At 48.6% G+C, this 17,164-nt stretch overlaps 1 protein-coding gene across 1 annotated transcript; it reads left to right on the forward strand.

Annotated features, from left to right (window-relative positions):
• Positions 1–3,729: 3,729 nt before the first annotated feature.
• Positions 3,730–16,838, forward strand: CPOX (coproporphyrinogen oxidase). Its single transcript, XM_008536810.2, has 7 exons — positions 3,730–4,364; positions 6,117–6,260; positions 6,525–6,635; positions 7,805–7,946; positions 9,840–10,058; positions 13,659–13,763; positions 15,473–16,838. The coding sequence occupies exons 1-7, from the start codon at positions 3,881–3,883 to the stop codon at positions 15,558–15,560; spliced, it is 1,293 nt and encodes a 430-aa protein (XP_008535032.2). The 5' UTR covers positions 3,730–3,880; the 3' UTR covers positions 15,561–16,838.
• Positions 16,839–17,164: the final 326 nt, after the last annotated feature.

Genomic DNA, 17,164 nt, shown 5'->3' on the forward strand with positions numbered 1-17,164 from the left:
CATTATTCCAGCTGCGGGCAACTCACAAATTACCCTTCCAGCCCTCACTGCTCTCTGGGCCCACATTTCGATTCATACAGCCCACCAGCATCTCAAGCTCAACGTGTCTGCAGCAGGTGAGAGCATCTCAAACCCGCCTTCCCTCTTTCAGCATTCATTCAACCTCATCACCTCCAGACGCAGGTGCTGGTCCTCGTTAAGCAGTTAGGGAGAAAATGTCACTCCAGACAGGCACAGAGAACAAAGGAAACCAATTCTTGACTCCTAAGTTTAAAAAGATGTTGACATGGGTTTAAGTTAAAAGGTGTTAGATGTGTATTTTCCAAGAGAGTATCCTGGTCTGCCAGATGAGACAAACTCTCCGTGCTGAGCGGAAGCAGCTTTGCATCTCTTCTGTGACCCCCACAGCTGGACGTGCCGGGAGATCAGCACGGAGGCAGGCGCCGGGAGCAGTTTCAGATGTCTTTAACACTGTTGTCCCCCCTTGACTGCTCTCCCAGAGCCCAGTGCCCATTGTTCCCTGATTGCCAACAGAAGGGACACCTGTGTCTATCCCAACACTTTGTCCACAACATTTCCCCAAATGATCCCCCCTTTCAGTTGACCCATGACATTCTTAATCCTCCTCGAATGGACGTTGAGAGCACGGTGTAGTGAAGGGCTGGGTGGCCAGGGAGCTCCTGTTCCCAGGCACGGACAGCTGGAGAACTCCGGCTAAACTGTGGAAATAACTCTTCTAGTAATTGTCTGGATCAAACTGATTACCTCCTGCCCCCTCCCCCCCCCCCCCCCGCCCATAAGTGCTAGTTCTTCTTTCTGAATTTCATATTTTTGTTAATCCTAGATCCACAAACTCAATACCCTGGAATAATTTTCAAAAGTTTCTCTCTATAGTAGGCATTTATGATATCATCTGCTCATCACATTTCCCCTTTTCTAGAAATGACCTCCCACACTCACCCCCCACCCTCCCCAGCACCAATGATAGTAGGAGGTCCCGATGTGCTAACACGATCCCACACCCCACCCCTGGCCATGGCTGACCGGTTCCAGGTGGGCAGCTGAACCAATACGGAATGATTACCGTGTTAGAAAGACTTCAGCTACAAGTATGAGAAAATCTGACAGATAGCACCTTAACATATAACAAGAACTCCAAAGTTAGGCAGCCCAGGACAGGGGCCCTCAGGACCCAGGCTCCTATCTTACTGCTCTGCAAACTTTTTCATGGGATTTTCATAATCTTGGTCACAAAATGGCTACTGCACCTCCAGCTATCGCATCCATACTACTGTAGGGAAGAATTATGGAGGGGCTAAAGGCAGAAGGTAAAGGACTGACGGGGCAGCCACCATGACTGTTATAAAGCTTTTCGGGAATATTTGGGTCGTATCTATACCTCTATGAAAAATTAATTTCAAAATTACTTCAGTTAAAGAAAAAGCAAGGCAGCAACACCCAACTGAACTGGATGTTTAGCCTACACTTAGCTTGGAGAACCAGTTATTTTAATGATCTATGTGAACAATTGCCTCTAAAGACCTAAAATAGAGTAAAATCTCAAAAATTCCACTTCTTTGCTCATCTCTCTACCACCACCCATCCCCATCCCATAAGAATTTCTGAGAAATCGGCAGAAGCGTGCCACGGCAAACATATCTCGGCTAATAATTAGCCTGAGTCTCTGTATCTCGCTGAAAGGAACAGAACTGAGCCACTGTGATAGCACATTTCTTCAGTTTGGCTCTCAAAACCTGGGAATTGGTGAAAGAGTACAATTTATTAAGCTCGTGGAAATTATGGTGGGTGTGAGCGGTGAGAAGGCAGTAAAGCTGTCAGAGGGGTGTCAGAGTCCCTTTTCCTTCTCTCCAGATAAGGGCAGGCCAACTTCCGTCAGCTGGCCCTGCAGTCAGGTGTTCAACCAGCTTTTGGGAAGAGACGAAGGGCAAAGTTCAGAAGGACTCTGAGTGGTGTGCGGGGTCTGGAAAATGATGCTTCACATACCCCCAGCTCGTGAGTTTGCGTGAGGCTGGCCAGAGTCTTCAGCTGGTGGGGACACAGAGCACACAAAGCAGAGCAGGAAACGGGGTTCGGAAACGGATGAGCCCCTCCCTGACCCTCGTGTTTTACAACCCATTGTAAGCTTACTGTTTGTCCCCCGCGGCTGTCTGATGCTTGAAGCCTTTCGACGTGGGGATGCCTTTTACTCCACGCTGACAAATGAGGCTCAAAGACCAGTATCCTTCTTGAAGACATTTCGAATGTCCCCAGTCAATGTGGTTGAAAGTCACACTAACCAGGCTGTTGCGGCCTTTCTTCAGCACAGCAGAACGAGGTGAAGGGGGGTGCTGTGGGAGCCAGAGGGGGAAGGAGAGAGGCCCTTTGCATAGAGAGGTTGAGGATGGGAGGGAGGGAAACCAGCACACAGCTGGCTCGAGACCAGCCTATCTGATGGGGCAGATGTTCAAAATGGCCTGTGCCTGCTTATCTTTTATCAACTTTATGGGTCTTCTCAGAATCAGAGCAATAATGAAGGGGATTCTTACAGAAAAACGGGCCAGAGAGGGTGCTTTTCATTAACGAGGTTCCTTGATCACCACCATGCCCAGGCAAACCCCATCGCCGGCATCTAGAGATGCAAAGGACCTTTCCCAGAGGGCAGCTCTTCCCCGTCCTTCCTCGCCCGACCCGGCCTCCCAGCAAGCTACACTGTGGCGCAAAGCTTCCCCTGAAGTAGCTAATTCACTTCTCAGTCCGGGCTTTTACCTTTCATTGCACCTGCTGGAGAGTCACACCCGTCTGCCCAGTGACCGGTGTGTCCCCGTGCCAGAGCTGCCCGCCGCAACTGAGGAAGGATAAACAAACCGCCTTGAACAACTGGCCTGACCCACAGCCATGGAGAGCCCACCACCGCATCCAGCCACTACGAAAAAACCTGTAGAAACCGCCACTAGTGTCTTAAATTATTATCTACTACTAGAAATTAAAGTCAGACTGGAGACTTAAGGGACAAATTAGCCCATGGCCATCCTTCTTACACTTTACGCCCAACAACATGAAACTGGTATGGTGACAGAACAAACAAATCTATCAGATCTGCGTTAGCTCCTTTGCCTTGTTTTCTTAGAGTGCGTGTGCGGGGGTGCGGAGCAGGCAGTGTGAATGTCCGACCGCCTGGTTTACAGGAGTTGCTGGAAGGACTGGACGTGAGAAACACCACACCCTACAATTGTAGGAGGATAGTGTTTTTAAATCTCCTGTGCCTTGATCCCCTTCACACAGCAGGTCATGAGTTTTACACCGGGTCAGTGAGACAGTCCCTTTGCTTTTCCTAGTTCTGAAATAATCCGTGGGCCCCGCAGCAGCACGGCCTGGCAGGTTTTAACTACAGAACCGCGACATGCAGTTGATCCCACAAAGTCTTTTCCTGGGGTTTTCCTAGCAGCTCCGTGCGCCCCATTGCACTCCCTTGGGAAACCCGCGGGCAGGTAATGAGCGTGTACGCTCCGCCCCGTCCATCTCCGCACTTTCCAGAAGCTCCAGACGCCCCGGAGGACCGGGCCGGGCGCGGGCCCGCGTGGACGCGGCGCCGGATTGGCAGCCGTGCTGGAGGGCGTCGCGCGGGGCGGGGTCCGGGCGTATTTCTGTCGCTGGCCCGCGTTCCCTTGCCGTCCGCGCCGGGGCCGAGCCGGGAGCCGGGTGCGCGTGACCGCCGCGCGCGCTCCCCGCGGCCCGCGCTCGGGGACATTGGCGACAGCTCGGGACTACAGTTCCCGGCGTCCCCGCGCCGCTTAGCTCCTCCCCGGGGCGGCTCCCGCGCGCCACGGCGGACCCGCTCGGCCGTGTGCCCGCTCGGCGGCCCGGGGTCGGCGGCGCGGAGATGGCGTGGCGGCTGGGCGCGGGCGCCTGGGGGCGCATGGCGCGGACCGGCGGCGGGGAGCCGGGGGCCTGCTGGCGGCGCGGCGCGGCCGGGCCCATCGGTGCTGGGGGGACCCGCGGGCTCGGGCACGGCCCGGCGGCGGGGGGCGGCCCCCGGCTGGGGCCCGGACTGGCCGCGGCGCTGGCGGGGCTGGCGGGGCTCGCAGCAGCCGCCTTCGGGCACGTGCAGCGGGCGGGGATGGTGGCCTGGAGCTCGGGCCCGCGGGGGAGGCCGGAGGAGGAGGAGGACGACGAGCTGGCCCGTCGCTGCCGCTGCTTCATGGCCCCGCCGGTGACCGACCTGCGCGAGCTGCGGGCCAGGCCCGGCGACATGAAGACCAGGATGGAGCTGCTGATCCTGGAGACCCAGGCCCAGGTGTGCCAGGCGCTGGCGCAGGTGGACGGCGGCGCCCGCTTCTCCGTGGACCGCTGGGAGAGGAAGGAAGGTGAGGCCCTCGGCCGCCGGCGGGCTGCAGGTGGCGGGCAGAAGACGACCCCGAAGGATTGGGGTGGGAGCAGGGACCTACCGAGCGGCTGCTATCTTCGAAGGACACCGTTGAAAAGGTTAACGTAGAAAGGGTCGTCCGCCCTCTGGTTGCTGGTGTGGACCCCGATTTGCCGTCTCTCTGGTACTGAATATTTCAAAGTCTTTGCAATTTTATGGTAGCATTTTTTGTAGAAGTCTTAGAATTATTTTTATACAACATCCTGGAATGGCCAAGGTTGTCATTCAGCGTAGATTTTTCCCCGTATTTCATGCGCTTCTCCGAGTGCGTTTACCCTTTCTCCTTCCTTGGAGGTGGAAAGATGACTTGGCTCCTCTTTGCTAAGTGTCAGCCAGACTCCTCCAGCTGAGGGTGTCCTTGTGTCTTTTTCCCGAGCGGCACCAGGAATACTTGATTGGCTTGTCAGTAGTTCCACGAAATACAACCATCAGACTTCCTGCTAGGAGACTTTCCTTCCAATGGCAAAATACTTCAGTGTTAAAACAGGTCTTACAGAGTCCTATATTCAGGACCGTGTGTACACAGTGAAGCCCAGCTCTGGGTCATGCGCTTGAGGATTGGACTTTTGCTTACCGGTATGCTGCAGCGACTTCTCCTCAGCCGGCTTGGGCTGTGTGACACTGCCACCTCTATAGTCGATGACGGGAAAGCTGGTTTCATAGTGTCTTTCATCTTGGAGTGTTTTCAGGTGAAGGACGTTGAACCAGGACACAACCTCAAGTACCAGCCTAGCTGTTTTTCCTTCAGAAGCTCCCTAACTTTTTGTGCCTCTGTTTCCTCAGCTATGAAATGAGATTAGAAATGATAGATGAGGGTATTGTAAGGGTTAAGTGGGATGGATATGTGGGAGTGCTTTAAAATATTGTCCGGTGCGTAGAAAGCACTGAGAAAAATTGTTTGGCCCCTTGCCAGCTGTGTGTGCTTGGAGAAGGGGTTTTGGGGTTCTGGGCCTCGGTTTCTCATCTGAAGTAGAGAGGGGATATACTGGATCATCCTGTGTCCTGTCCACTGCTAAAAGTTCTTAGAAATACCACAAGCTAAACATGAACCTTCATGAAACAGTCACCCTTGGGGTAACTCTAGTGTCTTAAAAATAAATACATACATAAACAGCCACTGATACTCACTGCACAGTGGAGCTCGTGTACCTGAATGTTAGTGTGTCTTACTCAGGTGAAGGGTCTGAACCCTGAAGCGTTCAAATTCCTTCTGTTTTTTACTTGCCTGTAAACAAAATTAAAAGGCAAACAGCACACTGAGACGAAAACAATTGAAACAATACGGAGCTCTTAAATTTGGTAATAATAGAACACCCTTCAAATATACCCATTCCTGTTTTTAACCGTAGCTTTCTCTCGTGTGTCATAACCAGTGGAAGCCGTTCTGAACTGCAGTATTTGAAGGGAAGATATTCCAGTGGGTGATTTTAGGTCACCGCAGAAGAATGGAGAAGTACTGAGTGTGGCGATGTGGAGAGATAGCATATTTGACCAGTACTGGAAGCTGATGTCATAAAACTAAGCTAGTTATCTAATTTTATTGTACTTAAAAATTATAAATATGCTGATATTAGAGAAGATTTGGAAAATAGAGGAGGAAGTAAGTCCTAATTCCCCCACGTTCCTGCAAGGGTGGTTTTCAGTTTTGCAGGTCCCCTTACATTCTCTCCTCATTTTATGTTCCCCTAAATAGGGGGTGGTGGCATCAGCTGTGTGCTTCAAGATGGGCATGTTTTTGAAAAGGCTGGAGTGAGCATTTCTGTCGTTCATGGAAACCTTTCTGAGGAAGCAGCGAAACAAATGAGAAGCAGAGGAAAAAATCTGAAGACTAAAGATGGTAAATCAGACAGTCTCAGCAGCCTTAAATAGTCCCGGCAAAGCTTTTTCCCATGAGTTTTATTTATAAGATAAATATTGCTTCTGTAAAAAGCCATTTGAGTCCATGTGCCAGATAAGTGTGTTCACAATTACTTTTTAAAAATTTTATTTTAAGAGACCAATTAAAAAGCAGCTTTTGAAGATTGATCCAGAAACCGTATTGGAATTCCTTTGTATCACACCAGGTGATTGAGTGCAGCTTGCTGTGTGTTTTCCTTTCCAGGGAAATTGCCGTTTTCCGCTATGGGTGTGAGCTCTGTTATCCACCCCAAGAATCCTCATGCTCCTACCATCCACTTCAACTACAGATACTTTGAAGTAGAAGACGCCGATGGTAAGGGTGTCTGGAGCTGTGCAAAGTATTGTGCAAAATTGTATTTTAAAACAGGTTACAGGGCATAACGTCTAAAAGGTGATAAAATAGAAACAGTCTTAATGAGGTTTTTCAGGAGGCATATGAAGGCTTTTTCCTTGCCAGGTGCAGTCGATTATGCACTAGGCATGAAAAGTGAAAATGGTATTGGCTGACCTCCCATATTTCCTCCAACAAAGAAGGAATGATTTAATGAACTCAGACTTGGAGTGCATACCGGCTTCTTTGCAAATATAAATTCATTACATCCAAAGGAAAACCTCGTGTGCAGGGTTGACATTGAGAACTTGCTTTTGGAAATGATCTTCCACAAGCATAGCTTTTGCCGGTCGCTGTTGCATTATCAGTGGGTTCAAATGGGGTGCAGGTGATGGTGCCTGGTTGTGCACTTGTGGTTCTGGCCTGCGTCTCCGTTAGCTGGCCAGCTGTCAGCACCTGTCAGAGCGCCTGTGCAGCGCCACACTAGCCTCTGCGGGTGTCTCTGCAGGTGATGGCGTTTAAAGTCAATGTATTTTACTTTTCGTTTTGAAGCCATTTAGTTTGGTTCAAGCTTTTAATGTTTAGAGGTTGGTACCTGGTGCTGACCTAACTAAGCACATGAAAGAGTTACTCCAAATGGAAAGTTGTCTCCCTCGGCTAGCGTGTTCACCCTTTCTGGGGCAAGGGGAGGGGGTGGCAGTGGTTCTAATACAGGGAGGATCACACTCCCCTGGGGAGTTTTTATAAACTGGAGATGCCTGGGCCAGAGGTGTGCTTGTGGTTTTTTTTGAATTGTGACCTAACAGAGGTGTTTTAAGCTCTTCATGTGGTTCTTACATGCCACCAGCGTTGAGCCCTGCTGCCTGGTCCACCTGCGTGGTGTCTGTCATTCCCTGCCCTGCACATCGTTTCCCTGCCTGGTTCCATCGCGCACCTGTTACTCTCCTACTTCCTGTCTGTCTGCTTTTCCCTCCTCCTTCCTGCCTAGGCCTTCCTGGCCTTCAGAGCCGAATTCAGTTGAATGGTTTTTTTGGTCACCCGTTTCAGGCCTCACGAACTGAGGGGATAAGTTGAGTTTGCTAACACAGTGAGTAGTGCGCTGCATCTCACCGTCCAGACTCCGCCTCAGGACCTGTGTCTTGACTCGGCAGGTAACAAGCAGTGGTGGTTCGGTGGTGGCTGCGACCTTACCCCAACGTACTTGAACCAGGAGGATGCTGTCCACTTCCACAGAACTCTGAAGGAGGCTTGTGACCGGCACGGTCCAGATCTCTACCCCAAATTTAAAAAATGGTAGGTGAAGGCGTTGACCCTGTCGTGACCCCTCAGGTATGTTCCCTTCCTCGCTAGATCCCGAAGGCAGCTACTGTGTCACGAAATGCCTTTTTCAGTTTCTGAAGGCAGCTCTGTTTTCCTTGCCCACCAGAAGTGGGATGCCAGTTTTAAGTGGTTTTAATAAGTTATTTTCTTAGGAATAGTTGGATGTCTGTAATAAAAATTGGGTAGCATCTTCTTTTTTGATCTCAAATGATGTGGACTGTAAACTTCGGGTGATCCATGCTTGAGAGTCAGAGGCTTTTTAATCCTGGGTGGGGTAGTACATTCTCCCCCCAGAGGGGACTGTCGGTGCTGTGGGATGGTCAGGATGGAGCACGAGTTGGGGATCTGTTAGGGAGAGATGCAAATGCACCAGAGATTTTGAGCAAGGAGAAGAGTGGAGTTGGAAACTTTGTTAAAGAAGCTAGTGGTAAAGAAAAGGAAAACAGTTGTGAGGAGACCAGGAGATTTGGTAGATGGGAAATGGAGTCTGGGCATAAATTGTTTGGAATAAGAGTAAAATAATACCAAGAGGTAATTGACATTCTTGAAAAAGGAAGAATAGAAAGGATTTGGGGGTTTTTTTGCTTTTAGAGTTAATAATTGTGGAATCTTGATGTTATCTGTGTAAAAGCATGGAGTTCAGCTTTAAAATCCTCAGAAAAGATAAGACATCTGAATATTCTCCTTGTGATTTGAGGTTACCACTGAGAACCGCACAGCGATGGAGGCAGGGATGTGAGAGGGAGGGTTTCTCTCTCTCACAAACCAGCGTCCTTCCGGGAGGAGGGCTGGGGCGGAGATAGTCCCCTTGTTTGGTTCCCTTTTATCGCTGTTACTGTGATGACTCTATCTGAGTAATATTGATAAAATACCTAGGATGCACGCTAATTAAGAAGTTTTTAGTATAAGTATTCAGTAAATCTCTTAATGTCATGAAGAGATTTTGAAATAATATGATTAGGTTTGACTTTACAGCCTTGCTCAGGATATCCTTGATGTTCATAAAATGTGCTCTAAAAGGAAAGCCAGCAAGTCACGGTCGGGGTGAATTATACCAACACGTCAGTCCTAGGGATTTGCATTTGCCGTCTTTTTTTTTGACTTTGAGCTATTAAAGCTATTTTTAAGGTAACCTTTTAAAAAATAGCTTTTAGTTTTTGTACAGTTTTTTCTATTTAGGGACCCTTGTTTGATGGAGCTCATGAAAAGAACTATTTCCACCATGTAAACTATTCCACAAGTTTTAGCATTTAGAAAATGCTTTCTTAGGAAACAGCTCTAGGAGACACAGAGGGCAGAGGCTCGAGAACAGATTGATAGTCCATGTGCTGGCGCGGGGTAACCTTTCATGCAAGAAGTGTAACAGTCTGAAGACCCCTCTTCTCTGAACGGTTCCTTCCACCAGCCCTTCCCTCAGTCCCGCACGCTGTAGAATCATCAAGAGACCTGACAGAGTATTTACTGTACCTAGCTTTGGAGAGTAAAGAGCAGCCTCAGGAGCCCAGGGATTGGCGTCCAGTCAGGCACCTGGTTGGTGTCCTTGTGGAGGCTTCCTGTCCTGCCTCTTGGGGCAGCAGCATCACTTGTTTCAGGAAATGCACCATCAATGCTGGACTCTCTGTTTCTCTTTTCATTAGGTTCTTAGAGTTCCATCCTCACATAGACACGTGTTAAATTGCCCAGTTGCATCTCCTGCCTTGGCGATAACTGCAGGAGATCTGTCTAAAGCCCTGGGTTTCATTCCCATAGTTGGACCAAGAGAAAGGGCGCTGTGCTGGCGTTGCTCAGGGCCAGTGCTCTGAGCCGGGACACCCACGTCGATTTCCGTGCCTCTGATCCCTGATGCAGCCCTGCTGTGTGTTCCAGGTGTGACGAGTACTTCTTTATAGCCCACCGTGGGGAGCGGAGGGGCATCGGGGGCATCTTTTTTGATGACCTTGACTCTCCATCCAAGGACGAGGTGTTTCGCTTCGTGGAGAGCTGCGCGCAGGCGGTGGTCCCTTCTTACATCCCCCTCGTGAAGAAGCACCGCAATGACTCGTTCACGCCCCAGGAGAAGCTGTGGCAACAGCTCCGGAGAGGACGGTGAGTGGGGGCCGGGGGAGTGGCCGTCTCGGTGCAGCCGAGCGCCGAGTGACGGCGGCTGTGTCACCCTGATTGCTTTCCCTGACTAGAGGAGTATCAGATGAATAAAGCGTTGTGTGAAACAGTCTTATAAAAAAGAGCAACGTTTATTTGTCTATACGTTAGAGACGCTCAGTAGACATGGAGTGAGTACTTGCTGGATTTGATTCAGCTGAATTTGTTTAGTTTTGTTTATTGTTTCTATTTAGTTTTTCTTCTAGCAATATCCTCCAGTCCTACACCAAGATATGGGCGTCATTTAATGTTTTTTGCTGCTCTGTAAATGGGGAATCACACCTTTTTCATTCATCTTCAAGGTTTTTGGAAGTCGTTATGATGGAAATAATCATTTCAGAAGTTATTTACAGTTAATGATAATGGTTACTAGTTAGGTAGTCCTTACTCTGTGCCAGCCAGTAAGTTAGGCAGTTTGCATCTGATTTTCTCCATCCACTTGTGAGATTAGTGTAATTATCGTCATTTTCCAGGTGATAAAACTTAGCAAGGTAGATCCCTTGCCCAAGGTTCTGCAGCTGGTCAGTAAGATTCCAGATGAGGCACCAGGTCATCACAGCTTCAAAACGTGCAGCCCTTCCTGCGCGTGAGGGACGTTAAGTAGTTGAAGCGTTTGTGGTGGTGGCCGTGGTGCGCTCCTCAGCCGCCCTGCTCTGGGCGTTGAGCACGTGAGCTCAGCGGGCCAGCAGAGCGGGTCATCCTCAGCCGGGCGCCCCTGTGGCTCAGCTCCAGGTTGCCCTTCGGTGGCAGCTCTCCACGGTTTCTCATTGCCGCCTGAATGCATGTAAACCAGTCGGTGGCTGTGAAGTGGATTTTCTCGTTTATGTTAGTTCTGTCTCGGGCTCCTGAAGCTTTGGGGACTTCAGGACGTAAGGCTGGTGCCCCGGGAAGGGTCAGCTTAGTAACGTTGCAAGTCTAAAGATAACCGTTTGTGTTTATCGTTTCTTGTGACTGCCTGTGCTGTCTGGTCCCCGTGTATAAACTTGGGAAAATGAGCGTTGTTAAGTTTTCTTGTTAGAAGCATCTTCAACAGCGCATCTGTTTGGGGATGTGTTTTTTTTGTTCCCATGGTTTCTCAGATGCATCTTTGCCGCTCCCTCCTCTCGCCTGACCTTTGTGCCCCTGTGGCTGGGGCTTTGCTGGCTGTGAAGGTGGGTGGCACGTGGACCCTCAGAAGGGGCTCGCGCTCCAGGGGGCACGCAGTGCCTGGGGCAAGTTTAAGACACTAGGGAGAGGGTGGGGCTCTCGTGTGCAAAGCTGGCAGGGTTTGTGAATGCTGACGAGGTGAAGCTTTTAAAACGTAGACATAGAAATGTTTTTGTTTTCCGAATGTTTTTCCTTGTGAATGACAAGACGTTGTGACGGTGCCATGTATCCCTGCGCCTTGGGCGGTTCGTTGTCCGGCCGAGGGGTGGGGTGGGCCGTGGCGCTGTCTGTTCTCGCCAAGAGCCCCTGCCCCCTTATCTCTGGGCTGCAGCTGGCAGTGCACCCTCGGGCCATCGGCACTGTCCCATGCCGCCCTTGTCTGGGCCCTCACAGGTCCCCCTCCCACCGCCTCCGCCCAGGTGGGAGTTTGCCTGTGTCCGCCGCTGCCCTTTGACCTTACTGTGTCTTGTTTGGCAGCCTCGTCCTGTCTCTGAGCCTGGTCACCACTAGTCCCCCCCAGACCTTGAACTCCAGTCTTACCGTCTTCTTTTTCTGGGAGAACAGAGACAAAAGATCTTTAACTTCTTGTGGTTTTGTTGTATTTGGGGAAAGGGAGATAGGATAACATTTAGGCATGAGTTGAATAGAAGGGAAGGTGAGGGGTCATAGTTCACAGGTTCCTCAGAGGGTAGATGTGTGGAAGGACCAGAGAGCAGCTCGAAGCGAAACCTGGTGGGAGTGGGAGAGGCCGCTGCAGGGCAGCTCGGGGAGCTCCTCCCCAGGGTGTCTGGGAAAGACGTCGGCACAGCTAGGGAAGCACCGCGTCCCTCATGTGTCGTGTTTGGGAAAGGAAATAGGGTGAAGACGGGGCTGAGGGACTGGAGCCCTTTTCCAGGGTCTTAGAAAGAAGTTGAGAAGATTCACGTAAATTGTCTTTTGAAATGGGCGTGAGAAGCTATTAAATAGTTGTCGGTGCACAAAACTCAATCACGATAAATAAATGGTGGCGATTAGAAAGGGGTCCATGGCATAGTTTCCTTCAGTGTTCTCAGGGCCTTCGGCAGGTTCCATGCAGAAGGTGCTGTCTGAGCCTTGGCGGCTCTGGGATTCCAGAGAACTCGTCCTCTGGGGTGACGGGGACAGTGATGGGGACAGTGACTGGGACAGGGACGGGTACAGTGATGGGGACAGGGACGGGGACAGGGATGGGGACAGTGACGGGGAAAGGTGAGAATGAGGGAAGTTCAGCCCGAGACAAGTGTCCGAATGAGCTGAGAAATGCTCTGCAAGGGGCAATGTTTACTGAAAATTTCAGATTTATGGATCATTCTCGATTCTTTTGGGTAGTAGAAACTGTTTTTTTGGGGCGGGCTCCATGGCCGAGTGGTTAAGTTCGTGCACTCCGCTGCGGCGGCCCAGGGTTCGGATCCTGGGCGCGGACATGTCATTGCTCGTCAGGCCATGTTGAGGCGGCATCCCACATCCCACAACTAGAAGGACCTGCAACTAAGATATACAACTGTGTACAGAGGGGGTTTGGGGAGATAAAGCAGGAAAAAAAAAAAAAGATTGGCAACAGTTGTTAGCCCAGGTGCCAATCCTTAAAAAAAAAAAAAGAAACTTTTTTTGGAAGTGGGGAGAAGAAGCCCTTTTATGAAGGAGCCCGTGATGATAGGGGCAGTCGGAGGCTTTTCAGCTGGGCAGTTTAGATCTGAGTCTGGCAGTTCGTGGAGAAGGGTTCTAGTGAACCAAGTGTGGACGCTAAGAACGTTTCCTAAGAAGGTGACACTGAGCACTGAGGGTCCCCCCCCCGAACCCCGGCCTGAGTGCGCTGCGTGAACCTGCGGGAAGACGGGCTGACGGGACTGCTGGTTGATGCTGCGGACGACTCGGGGGAAGCGGAGGGTCTAGAATGTACTAGTAATAGCTGCTCGTGGTACCTGGCCTCCAGTTACAGGAGTTCCACACTGTCTCGGTTCCTGGGAGGCCGAGGCCGTGGTGGAAGTCTCTGGCTCTGAGGCGTCTCGGCGGGTGGGGGGCCGGAGGGGCTGTGCGTTCCTAACGGAGGGCGCCATTCCTTTCCCTTAATCGTTGCTGTGCCTCAGAGTTCTCAGCTTTGTGTCCGTTCTGTTTGTTTATTGGAAAACATAACCTCCTTGTTCTGTGACTGCTCTGTGTTGGGGCCGACTCCGTGTCCTACTGTTTGTTGGATAATACTCTCTTATTTGTGCCCGTCCAGATGGAGAATACTCAATGGACCGTAGGCTGGTGTTTCTTGTGCCAGTTCCCGCTGATTGGGGGGTGGGCGCAGGAAGAACCCCACTTTAAGCATTTGTTGTGGGCGAATCGTAAGCATTTTAATCAGCTAGCCCTTAATGTTGTTTGGTGTCTTCGTGTCAGGTATGTAGAATTTAACCTGCTGTATGATCGGGGCACGAAGTTTGGCCTCTTCACTCCGGGATCCAGGATCGAGAGCATCTTGATGTCTTTACCTCTGACTGCCCGGTAAGAAGAACTCATCGTCATAATTTCCTCCCACCCCAGCTTCCCAGCCCCAACAAAACATGAACGTTAACACCACGTGGTCTTACCTGAGGACTGCATTAGTTTTGACTTTGCTGATTTTGTAAGAAAATCACTGTCAAATAGTTAAGGAAAATCCAACCAGGTTTTTAAGGGGAGGGAGGATGAACGGTCGAGCTTCGTATGCGAGAGCGGGAAGGAGAGAGGTGTGGACGAGGGTGGGCGGTGGCGTCTGGGGCCGGGTCGACCTTCCCTCCTTTGTCGTTGCCTAGGAAGAGCTGTGGGCAAAGCAGGTTGATTGAACATAGCAGCTTTTTAAACTTAATTTTATTACAAACTATCGCCCTTCTGAGGAAGAGTCTTACCTTCCAGTCCGAAGCATTAAGCTTGTGGAAAGCACGAGGGATTGTTTCCAGGGCTGGCCTTCTCTCCGTGCCTCTGTGCTGCTGCAGTGGGCTGCCCCACGAGATCCACCTGGGGAATTTTAAGACAGGTTGATTTTTGCTGGTGCCATTAGGTTAATGACAATCCGCAGTTGACTTTTTGACCATGAGAAAGTGAGGATGATGTCTGTCCAGACTGAAATAGAAAAGGTCAGAGAAAAAGAAAAATTGCCATTGCTTGTTTTACAAGAGCTGGAATCTTCTTTCCTCCGCGAGTGTAAATGTCCATATAAGAGTGCACTGCTGAATGGCTTCCTGGTCTGCTGTTGTCCACATCTGGCCGTGGGAGGTCAGTACCCTCCACGTTGTCACTGCCTTCAGAGCGGCAAATGTCCCCATTAGGTGTTCCTGCCACCCGAGAGGTGAGATGTGAAGAAAAAATCGAGATGAGTTCTGAGGCCTCTGATAGTCTGCTGGCCCCTAATTATGATGCCTGTTCCAAGCCGCAGATATGGGCGGATTATAAACCACCCCCTCATTCAGCTGAATGGCGTTAACACAGCAGGTCACTTTTAGCTGCTGTGCAGTCTACTCGAGGGGTCTGCAAACTTAAGGCTGCAGGACAAAGCCAGTTCCATTTGTGGCGTGTTTTTGAATAGCCCTTGAGCTAAGAATAGCTTTTACATTTTTAAAGGATTATTAAAAACAGGAAAAGAACATGCAAGAGACTGTACGTGGCCCCACAAAGCCAAAAGCATTTATGATGTGGCCCTTTATAGGAAAAGTCCACCACCCCCGGTCTGAACTAGTGCTTGCCAGACTTCATGTATCAGCTTAGCAGTTTTGACCATATTTGTATATTATCTGAGGTATTGTTTACTTAAATTGTGTAGTCTTATTTTCTCTGAGAGAGAATTTATTTATAAAGGCAAACCAGTATTATTGCCATAAATAGAAAGTAACACATTGAAATAAATGCATAAGAAGTAAGCTAAAAAAGTTTGCCCATGGATCATCTAAGGTTCTACACCTTGTGAAATCCTGGCTTATAGTAAAAGTGTATTTTGGCTCTAGGGTATTAATGCTGGCCAAAGTGTGCCTGGGAATTATTAAGAAACTTTATCTCTTTAGCAGCAAATATTTTCTAAAAGCCTGGTGGGTACAAGGCATATTAGGCACCATGGAGACTAGCAGGTAGAAGACATTTTTCACTCTTTTAGAATCTTGTTTCTCATTTATTTTAAGTAAAGAGGTGTGTGTGTCATTTATTATTATTACATTTTTCCCTCCTGTTTTGGACCTACACAGATGGGAGTATATGCATTCACCCTCGGAGAACTCCAAAGAAGCTGAAATTCTGGAAGTTCTGCGCCATCCGAGGGACTGGGTGCATTGACACAGACAGAGCGGCCTTCCTGGGGTCTGGAGCACGCGCAGCGTGGGCCCTGTTCCACCGCCAGCGCTGTTGCCACTGTGTGGCGGTCGGTTACCTGGCCCCAGAGCTCCAGGCTTCGGCTCTCTGGGCTCTGCCTCCTGGGCAGGGGGTAAAATGTGTTTTAAGCACCACAGGTTTCCACTGGATGCTGTTGGTAACACGTGGTGAGATGGCAGCTTGTCAGAGTCAGTTAGTTGATAAAAAACTCATTTATACTTCTAGAATCGTTTTATATGACCAGCTTACAAAGTATGACTGAGTTTCCAAGTATTGAGTTAAGAGAATCTAAGTATAATTTGTATCAGGAAACTTCTCATGTTATTTTCGTTTCATATTTTGAAATTTTAGTTTCTGCCACAGAAATCTCTGTCATGGGATAAATGTTGTTTCCATTAATTCAATGAGGTTGAGACTTGCTAGTAATTTTAGAAAGCAACTTGAAATGAGGGTACAAGTTCTACTTCGTCGTTGCTGAAGTTTCTTTGATCGTCATGTTTCTATTGATCTTTCTCTACAGATCATAATATTGTAAAATAGTCATTTTTATGATGATAGATATTTAGGAACACTTGAAATTTCCTTAATCTCTCCTGGGGTGCTTGTGGTTGCTAACGCTAAAGGGGCATTGCTGTTACTTAAACGAGGGACGCCGAAGTGGCCATTTGGATTTCTGCAGAGCCATGATTTGTTAATGTTGGGATTTTCTGCACTTTTCAAGGTGAAAGTTAAATCCTTGTATTCTGATATTTAAATTTTTCTTTCCCAGACATATTTCTATGGAAGTTTAGACTAAGAACAATCATGGGGATGTGTAGTGAATTTGGGAAATGTTTCTCATTTAAGAAATGAGGAAATGAGACTCAACATTTTCCTTTAATTAAAGCAGGCACAACTTGGGTGAGAAGCATGCAGGCATTTTATAAATCTATTTCTTTGTAAGAGGAACTCATTGAAATTGTCCTTTTTTTAAATTAGAGATTTGAAACTCTTTGCTTTTAAGAAAATCACAAGAGAATTCTTAATGTGACTTCCTTATTCATATAATAATATGAATGTATTTTATTTTATTCATAATATATTGAGTTTGTAAGGGATAGTATCTTCCTACATATTATTAAGCATTGTCTTGGAATATGTTGAATGTGTGTGATTGTGTGTGATTCTTTAGGGCTGGAAAATGTACAAATTCTTCAACTGTCTTACAACAGATCTGCTAATAAATTTTATTATGAAATATGACTAAGAAATGTTTGTGTTTTTTTTTCCTCAGGATAGTTGATGTAGGGGAGGCACAAATATTTCTTGATACTACATCATATTTCTTCATTCCTAGATATTTTACCCAAGAAAAATGAAAATATAAGTTTTGCACTGGAATTTTCATAGCAGCTTTATTCACAATAGCCCAAAGTTAGAAATCACACAAATGCTCATCAGCAGGTGAATGGATAAATTATGATCTAGCCATGTGTTAAAACACTGTTCAGCAATGAGAAGGAACGGCTATTGATAAATGTAACAACAGGGGTGAATACCAAAAGCTTTATGCCCAGTGGAAGAAGCCA

The sequence above is a fragment of the Equus przewalskii genome, chromosome 18 (genome assembly GCF_037783145.1).
Source record: "Equus przewalskii isolate Varuska chromosome 18, EquPr2, whole genome shotgun sequence".
NCBI lineage: Eukaryota > Metazoa > Chordata > Mammalia > Perissodactyla > Equidae > Equus > Equus przewalskii.

What these genes read in the sequence shown, in the direction of transcription:
- CPOX (XM_008536810.2), top strand. Translation starts at nt 3,881, where the DNA reads ATGGCGTGGCGGCTGGGCGCGGGCGCCTGGGGGCGCATGGCGCGGACC. An exon ending in TGAAGTAGAAGACGCCGATG is followed by an intron (nt 6,636 to 7,804) that starts GTAAGGGTGTCT and finishes TTGACTCGGCAG; the next exon opens with GTAACAAGCAGTGGTGGTTC. An exon ending in TCTTTACCTCTGACTGCCCG is followed by an intron (nt 13,764 to 15,472) that starts GTAAGAAGAACT and finishes GGACCTACACAG; the next exon opens with ATGGGAGTATATGCATTCAC.